This window comes from Trifolium pratense, linkage group LG7 (assembly GCF_020283565.1).
Source record: "Trifolium pratense cultivar HEN17-A07 linkage group LG7, ARS_RC_1.1, whole genome shotgun sequence".
Lineage (NCBI taxonomy): Eukaryota > Viridiplantae > Streptophyta > Magnoliopsida > Fabales > Fabaceae > Trifolium > Trifolium pratense.
Window position 1 is genome coordinate 29687786 of NC_060065.1, and position 9650 is coordinate 29697435.

The following is a 9650-nucleotide window of genomic DNA, read 5'->3' on the forward strand; positions in this document are numbered from 1 at the left end:
TAGATTGAGATAACTTGAAATTCCTTCCCTTCAGCGTCCATATGGGACACTCCCTGTATTTTGTGTCAATAAACTTTCACTTTTAAAACCTACAATTTATTCTATACAAAATTGTTTCCATAGATTGAGATAACTTGAAATTCATTTCTTCAGCATCCATATGGGACACTCCACGTGTTTTGTGTCAATAAACTTTTACTTTTAAAACCTACAATTTCTTCTATACAAAATTGTTTCCATAGATTGGGATAACTTGAAATTTATTCCCTTCAGCATCCATATGGGATACTCCTCGTGTTTCGTGTCAATAAATTTTCATTTTTAAAACCTACAATTTCTTCTATACAAAGTTGTTTCCATAGATTGAGATAACTTGAAATTCCTTCCCTTCAGCGTCCATATGGGACACTCCCCGTGTTTTGTGTCAATAAATTTTCACTTTTAAAACCTACAATTTTTTCTATACAAAATTGTTTCCATAGATTGAAATAACTTGAAATTCATTCCCTTCAGCATCTATATGGGACACTCCCCATGTTTTGTGTCAATAAACTTTCACTTTTAAAACCTACAATTTATTCTATACAAAATCGTTTTCATAGATTGAGATAACTTGAAATTCATTCCCTTCAGCATCCATATGGGACACTCCCCGTGTTTTGTCTCAATAAACTTTCACTTTTAAAACCTAAAATTTCTTATATACAAAATTGTTTCCATAGATTGAGATAACTTGAAATTCCTTTAATTCAGCATTCATACGGGACACTCCCCGTGTTTTGTGTCAACAAATTTTCACTTTTAAAACCTACAATTTATTCTATATAAAATTGTTTTCATAGAATGGGATAACTTAAAATTCAATCCTTCTATAATATTGACATTTCACGAGGAGTGCCAAAAGGTAGCGTGTTGTAAGAATTGAACAATAAAGAGTGACAAAATTTTTAACTATCAATGATCTTTCGTTTTGTTTTCTTCATTTCAAATCAAGGATACTGCCTATTGCCTACTACTCTTTGTTCTTTTTCAAAGTGAATGTTTACACTATACCAAAGAAATTTTTCCAAAATAGAAATATGCTAACTTTTACATATAACTGGATATATAACTAATCCATTAATTTCATAAAGAAAAAAAACAATTAAAAATTAAGACAAAACTATGCTTCACTTACCTCATTTTCTTGGTATTTTTATGTTTATAGGCTTATAAGTTATATATGTATCCATTAAAAGATAATATACTTGTAATCCTACACTACACTACAAAAAAGAAAAGAAAAACGGCAGTACTTCTATGTTTTTCTCACATATTATCCTGTTCTTTTGGTGAGAATGTGGTATGAGAGGTAGTAATTCTCTAATATTTTGTGCAGAAATTAAGCATTACTTCTTAGATAATAGAAATGGAAATGTACTTCTTCGTATATTCTTCAATGTACTTGTTAAGAAATAGAATGAAGTCATTACTACAACTAAGGTTACATAATTCACTTGCCCAAGGATAGAAAACATAATAAGAAAAAAATTTAAATCATAATTTTCGTAAAGCCCTAAAATACATAACTTTTGTCTAACTCCAAATTCAAAATTTAAGCCATTGCATAATAATCTCTTCAAATATAGAGTCAACAAATTGAATGTGTGGTTTTAAATGTATGATAGCATATATGTACATTACACGATCCTCCCTATACTTTGCATCAGTTTTACCATTCTATTCCTTTTTCTTCTCCTTATCCCTCAACGTTCTTATCATGTGCATCAGTGTCTTATTCTATCTTCTCAAAAAGCATACCTACTATATAGGTGCACCTGCAATAAAAGAAGTGTGTCAAATATATGGTATGAAAGTTGAGAAAGTAAAGTAACAAAATGCAACATGTTTCATCCAATAGTAGGTCAAATATATGGTATGAGAGTTAAGTAACAAAAGGAGCATGTTCCGTCCAAAATACATGCACCAGTTTTTGTGTAAAAGCTCCCAAACTTGAAACAAAATTTTCTTAACTAATTCAAAGTCTTATATAATGACAATAGAAACGATAGTTCATGTGCAGAAAATGTAACATAATCAAAGCAAATATAGTGAAAATAAGCTTAATCCATTATTGCAAGCCTTGAACTCATTGGGTCATGTTGAAGGGCATATGCATGATGCATGGTTTTTAATGTAACAATCCTAGATTCAGCAAGAGTTTATCTATCAAATATTTCTTAGCAAACGATATGTGTTGTTAGATGCAGGATAGTGAAGATATATGGATGCTAAGCTAGCTGCTAGCATGCATGCACTGATAATTGACATCACAAAAAGTCATATGATTAGAAGCACCATGGAGCTATAAGCCCCTTGGTATTTCTAAGTAAAATAATTACAAAAATCTAAACCTTAGATGGACTACCAAGTATGATTGAACACACATCACATATAAATTATTCCAACACTAACCCAAATCTGATCTGAACACTGCCAAGTCTGATTGACAAATTGAAAGTAGCTATGATTTTCATATGAGATTGACAAACAAAAAATGTGCAGAAAGTAGCTATAAGAAACAGATAGAATCATTTCAAGTCTCATTGATTCACTAATTAGCTTTAAGAAACAAATAGATTGAGCCAAGACTTAAACCATTAGCTTTAAGAGGCTTGCATATGTTCTATACTTAGAAAACCTTTTTTTAATATACTTAAATTAAAAGACCTTAGAAGTAATAAATAGAAATTAAAGAGGATAAAGTATGACCTAACCAAATCAATTATCGATATTGAAAAGCAAAGGGGGTAAAATTTGAATTTCAAATATTCTTACCAATAAAGCATGGAAAAGTGTTGATGGGGGAAGAGATTTGATTTTGAGAGTCTTGACGAAGAAAAAGCCTTGTAAACCAGCTGAACATTGCCAAAAGATGTGGAATTTTTTTGTCTGACAGTATTTCATAGTTAACTTGTGTCAGGTTATCTGCCATGAATCAGAGTCAAAATCTCACAAAATAGAATAAATTAGAGCAATCTAATGACTTGTGTCATTCTAAGCCAATGCAGGTTATAATTTAAAAGTATGGAATAAATACACCTGATTCTTATAACAAAGGACACATTAAAGAAGAGAGCACACTTATGTCGAGTAGCCACAACACCAAATCAAGTATGAAGTATCATGTATATGCCTAAACTTAATGGATCATAAACAGATTTTATTAAATGTGCAAGTTTAATTTATGATATAGTGAATTCCTCTAGTTTCAAAATTGGAAGCGACTTAGCTACATCCAAAGAAAACTAATCCTTTCAATTACTTTGTTCTCATCCTCACTTCCACTTACTTTTTCATTTGTTTATTTCCTCATCCTTGCACTAACTTTCCAATATATATTCTTCCTCGCTAACATCAGACTGAATACACAAAAGCTACACTTAAAACTAAAGATAATTTCATCTGATAATTTTCTATATTAAAATTAGAACCACAAAAAAAAAAACTTGCATTTGTAGAACGAAACTCACAAATTTGATGGATTCTCAGCTAATAGAAAGAAGCGAAGTCTGCCCTACTGAAATAGGGGCCTATAAATCAAAATAATATAAATTAGCTGTACTCCAGTAAATAAAAAAAACCACGGTCAAAACTACAAACACGGGAAACGTACATAGGCCAGTCATCATGCTTCTTCTCCAGGCCATGCATTCCTATGCTACTAATATCAATGATCAAACTACCCACTACTGATGCTGCTAGGTTTCTTATTGATTTTTGGCTACACATTAAAATATTTCCGTAAATTAAGGTTTTACCTCCTTATTATTTCATTATGAGTAATACTTACAATCATGAACTTTGAAATCAATAAGTTATAGTAATGGACACTAACACTTATATTTATTTATTGAAATCAACCTTCAAATAAACTTACCCAAAACTATTGTAATTATTTGATTTGGAGATAGGAAAAGCCTGCAAACCAAGAAAACAAAGGGGGCGTTTGTTTCAAGGTTGTTAATTTTACTCCCAGGAATCATATTCCCAGGAAATAATAATGGGAACTTTATTCCCAAGTATTTTAGAAAAAACATGTTTGGTTCATATTAACTACATTCCTAGGAATTATTGATAAAAGTGGGTAAAAGAGAAGTTATTGGAAGTTATTTAAAATGTATTACCATTTTCATGGGAACTTTTCTTTCCCACCCATTTCCTTGGGAATAAAATCATGGGAATAAGAGAAGTTATTGGAAGTTATTTTATTCCAAGGAAACTTCATATCCAGGAATAATTTCATGTCAACCTTGTAACAAACATGGGTATATTTATTCCAACCCATATATTCCCAGGAATATTATTTCTAACCTTGAAACAAACACCCCCAAAAGACATAAAGTTAAATAAACTATAATAGAACTAAAAATTGAGAAAACTTAACTGCAAGCTGAACTTGAAAGTACAATAGAAAACCATGACATACCATGACACTATTTTGTTCTCATGATACTTATTACAGTGCTTGTAAAAATTGTGTGACTAAAATTCCATGATACTTCATTCTTTAGGGCTTGAATATAAACTCAACAGGAATACTTCAAGAGATAAATGAATTTGTAAGTTATAAGATTGAATTGATTAATGCCTCAAAAAAAGATTAAAGGGGTCAATAAACCTTTATAATGAGTTACCAAACATGTCATGCTGATAATGATATACAAATCAATTCAATCAATAAACCATCAAACACTTCATACTACTACTATTTAAGAGAAAATTGAAAACAAAAAAGACAAATCAAATGAAACCATTGTTTCAATCGGCTGCTGCAATAGAAGATCAACTGAAAGTTTTGAACCTCACACATCAGAGATGAAATTAAAAAAAACATTAGCCATGATAAAATGAGAAATCAAAAACTCTGAAAAAACAAAGGCACGGAAGGAAGGAAGTGCAAATGTTGTAGAGAAGGGTTTTTGGTTAACCTTTATGTTAGCCTTCATAAAATAAATCAAAACAGGGGGGAACTTAGAAATTACTAAAACCTTAAGAAAATCAGTCTCATTCATAAGTTAAGACATTTTTTCAAGTGAAAGGAGCATAACAGAACAAATATATTATAAAAAGCAAGAAAACCAGATTATAAAAATTCTAATTCAACATATCAAAAACAATATAGCATTTCAATCAATGAGTTTTCTTGAACCATGTGAATTCAAATGTTCATCTTTGTGACTGTTTGAGGTTAACATAAACTGACAAAGCCAAAAAAAGTTCAACTTACCTAAATGTGACCATTCAAACTCCATCATCTCTCACTTCTGCAGTTGTAGCTAATATTTGTAGCAGTGGTGTAGCAAGGCCTTTTTCCACAACCAAAAGTCTCTTCTCAAGTAAAATGAAAAACCTTGAATTAAGTTCGGTTAGTAGAACCTGAAAAAGCAATCGTAATCAAGTTTATGTAAGACATGGTTCAAATCTTATTATAAGATACACTGGTGCAAATCATACCATATATACAAATCATTTTAATGGACAAAGTACTCTCAATAATAAATCATGCTATGATCACTCAAGGCATGAAATTAAACCACAACCTCCAAAATAGAGCTGATGCATATTAGTTCCTTTTCAATAAGGTGCTATATATCAACAAAGGCTAATTTTGAAATTATCAACTTATGTGTTTATGGTTAAAAAATAATGTCATGTAATTATAGGTATAAGAAAGAAAATGAAGGTTGATATATAATCATCTTAATTATAGGTATAAGATGATAAGACAAAATGGAAATCAAAATGAAGCTACTAATAAGAAAGAAAACCTACATAAATGAAAAACAAAATGAAATAGGAAACAAATTAACCATCCCTCACCATTTCTTTCTCTATTGTTCATAAAGCCACTGTGAAACTCCCCCAATACATTCTTGTTGCCTTTTAGTTCAAACCTGCAAGCCAAGTTTGTGGAATCGAAAATTAGAATACAAACTGAAATAGAAAAACAAATAAGTAAAAAATAAAATACTGAAATCAAATTAAGTAAAAAATTAAAAATTAGGTATTTTGAAAAAGAAAGAATATACCCAAAATCAAGCATTACAAAGGTTAAGTGGTGGATGTGAATGCTTACAAAGTCCAGTTCAATTGTACTGATATAGATGTCAACATATGAATCATCCTGTTTGAATAAAATAGAGAACAATCAATTGAAACAAATTTCAATAGCAGCGAACAATCAATCATTAAGCAGAGGAGTGAAACAAACAAAAAATGAAAAACATAAATAAATAAAGCTGCAGGAAGTTTAAAACTTACTTGAGAACAACTTCATGGCCACTCATAGGTTCTTTTTTTCGAAAAACACCTAAAAACATACACAGAAGATCTATTTATGTCAATCTAAATGAACAAACAAAAACCAAAATATTTTATATCACAATGTTACTTTTATGAGAATAACCAAAATCTTCTTCAGTTCTTCCATAAGTAGCTTTATTTCCTCCAAATCCTTGAATCTCGGTCATCTTCTTCCTCCTACCATAGGTTTTGGTGTTTTTACAAATGGAATTGGAAGGAAATTTCGAGCTTGTTATTATCATACTGGTGTTTTTGCAAATAAGATTATTATCATAAAAAAAATTGATACAAATCTAAAAAAACAAAATCTAAAATTTAACAAAAACAAATCAATCATACTGTGGTGGAGAAAACCATCTAAATCCCACTAACAACTCCTAAAAGGTAGGGATTATTAACTAAAACATAGAAACAAATCCTAATAAATATGTAATTAAATAAAAGCCATTTTCAACTAAAAACAATTTTTTTTTTAATTTCAAAAATTAAATAGTGATTGAAAAAAGTAATTAAAACAACAGACGAGGAAAGAAGGTTTTGAATTTGTTTGGTGTGGCTGAGACTCTAAACTCAATAACTGCTTAAATAGACTCACCATCTAACCCTATTTCAATAATAAAATGAATAAATCGATTGAAAATCAAGGCGGGAGAATCTGAAAGTGAATTTCGAAATTACTTTTTACCTCTTGATACAATCTTATCCCTTTGGAGGGAAATCCAATCTGAATGTATTGACCAAACCTGCAAAATCAACAGATAATGAATGATTAAAATGGGTATTCTTTAAAATTGGGTTTTTCTTTATCTAAAGGCATGTGAAAATTTACTCAAATTAGAGAGGATTTGAAGAGAGTGAAGGGATAAAAATGGTATTTCTCTCGCGATGACAGAGGGAGAAGCAGATGTTGCATCGATAAGATGCTGAAACTTTTTGGATTTGAAAATGGTTTCAAAATCCCTATCCAAAAGAAGAAGATGAGTTCTGCGGAATGGCTTTGCGAAAACGACTTCTCACTGATGTACATGATATGTCTTCCAACGCATGCGTTTTTTTAATTATTTTGTTCAATCCGGACCGGGCTTATATGGGCTTGTTGGACTGGACTGTTGCTGATGGCCCAATAAGCGAAGTGATGAATTGGAGGGAAAGCAAATTCGAATTCATGGCCAAAAGAAGCAAATTAATTCAAAAAATTCCACCTAGGATTTGTGCAGATTGTATGTGTGATTGACATGTGTCAAAAATTTCCATTTAGCTGTGGTCTTTTTGTGTAGTTAAAATGATGTTCAATTTCACTTATGTCCTTATTTATTATGAGAGAGAATTTAAAAATAAATAAGTTAGTTAAATAAAGAGTAATTAAATAAGGGTATACATGGAATAAATTTAAATTTATAAGAGTATTAAATGAAAATAACTATGTTAAATGTGTTTTATTGGTCTGTGTTATTTTTTCAAAGTGTTCCTTATAAAAAGGACCAGAGGGAGTATTCATTTCTTTCCATTGTTCAAAAAAAAAAAAATTCATTTCTTTCCATAAAAAAATCTAATATTTATTTTTTAATTAATTTAAACTTCATGATAAACTATTTGTAATACTTTAATTTTTAAATTAAAATTTTCAAGTTTAGATTATAAATTAAAATTAAATTCTCAATTAGAAGTATCAAAAATATGATTTATAACTTGAAAAAAAATATACTTTAATGCCAAAGGATAGTTACAAAGACACAGTAGCTCGATGTTTACCCTAGCCAATTAATCACATTCAATGCTAAATTTTACAGGTCACAAGGTTTGACTGATTATATGATAATTATCATTGAGAAATTAATTGATATATATAACCGTACCTAAATGTGTTTTCTCTTTGCTACCCTAGAACTGTTTTGCCATGGCAAAATAATTAAGCTAGAGAATTGCGTAGATAGTGGTGAACTCTTCTTCTCGCGACCCTTTTTCCTCTATACCAAATTTAGATCACCCTCAAAATTAACATGGTAAATTTTTTAGCCACGGTTGTAAATTTTTTAGCCACTGTCAAACCGTGGCTAAAAAGTGTATTTTTTGTAGTGTATAAACATTATCCATTTCATTAGTAAAAAAAACATTATCCATTTCATTTTACTAAGACTTAAATATGAAAATGGTCCCTATAATTATGCCTTGTTTTAATTTTAGCTCCTGCAAAATAAAAAGTTTGTTTTTAGTCTCTGCAAAATACAAAAACTTTTAAAAAGGTCCTTGAGGTGGATTTGCTTGCTGACATGTCAAGTAGTTGATGATTTGGCAGATGCTGACTAGATTTTTTGATGACGTGGAATTAACATGTCATTTTCATTAAAAAATAAATAAAAACGGAAAATAACATGTTAGATTTTAAAAAAAAATTGAAAAATAGAAATATAAAGTTAATATATTAGATTTTTTTTAAAAATTAATATATTAGATTTTAAAAAAAATATCAAATAAAAAAGAAAAAACGCAAAGTTCTTCTTCTTGAGTTATTCTAAAGTTTTTTTATTTAATTGAAATTGAAAGTTAGGGTTAGAAAGAATTTTTGTTCACCTTCTTCAAATCGCGAGTTCTTCTTCATGAGTTCTTCTATTGTTTGTTTTTGTCCATCTTCCTCAATATCGTTTTCGTAATTTTGTGTATTGTTTCATGTAGGAATCAACGACTGCGATTAAATCTGCTTTTCGCGTACGGTTTCGTGTAGGAATCGACGGCTGAGATGGCTTCTTGAGTTCGTACGATTTACGGTGAAAAATGTAGGAATCTGCAGCTTTCATTCAAGAACCCTAATTTTTGCCTCTTTCTTCTTTGTGTTTTTCTTCTTTGCTTGTTTTCTTTCTTCTATTTGATAATTTTTTTTTTTAAATCTAACATATTAACTTTTTATTTCTATTTTTCAATATGTTTTTTTTAAAAATCTGACATGTTATTTTTCGTTTTTGTATTTTATAATGAAAATGACATGTTAATTCCACGTCATCAAAAATTCTAGTCAGTATCCGCCAAATCATCAACTACTTGACATGTCAGTAAGCAAATCCACCTTAAGGACCTTTTTAAAAGTTTTTGTATTTTGCCGGAACTAAAATCAAACTTTTTATTTTGCAGAGGCTAAAATCAAAACAATGCATAATTGCAAGGACCGTTTTCATATTTAAGCCTTTTACTAAATAATAAAAAACTGAAATCACGTCCGTAAATTTCAACTCAACTGGTAAATATTAAACTTATTTTGTTGAATTATCTGTGATATCTCGGATTTAAACCCAAAATCTCTATTTTTACTT

The 9650-nt window shown here is 29.8% G+C and overlaps 1 protein-coding gene across 45 annotated transcripts; it reads right to left on the reverse strand.

Annotated features, from left to right (window-relative positions):
• Positions 1-1586: 1586 nt before the first annotated feature.
• Positions 1587-7384, reverse strand: LOC123894414. 45 transcript variants are annotated; one of them, XR_006803792.1, is made up of 12 exons: positions 7175-7384; positions 7031-7088; positions 6304-6352; positions 6119-6166; positions 5863-5936; positions 5270-5418; positions 4469-4580; positions 3920-3960; positions 3656-3763; positions 3513-3572; positions 2818-2967; positions 1587-1817 (listed from the first exon to the last, which is right to left on the reverse strand). XR_006803792.1 is itself a non-coding variant. In XM_045944415.1 (8 exons), exons 2-6 carry the CDS (start codon positions 6585-6587, stop codon positions 5399-5401), a joined length of 345 nt encoding a protein of 114 aa, XP_045800371.1. In that variant the 5' UTR covers position 6588; positions 7031-7378; the 3' UTR covers positions 1587-1817; positions 2818-2967; positions 5270-5398. The 45 variants fall into 45 exon arrangements, 3 of the variants coding, with proteins under 3 accessions (XP_045800371.1, XP_045800372.1, XP_045800373.1); XR_006803789.1 differs by having other exon boundaries at positions 6304-6588; positions 7175-7378; XR_006803793.1 differs by adding an exon at positions 6449-6588 and having other exon boundaries at positions 6072-6166; positions 7031-7378.
• Between the last annotated feature and the right edge of the window lie 2266 nt (positions 7385-9650).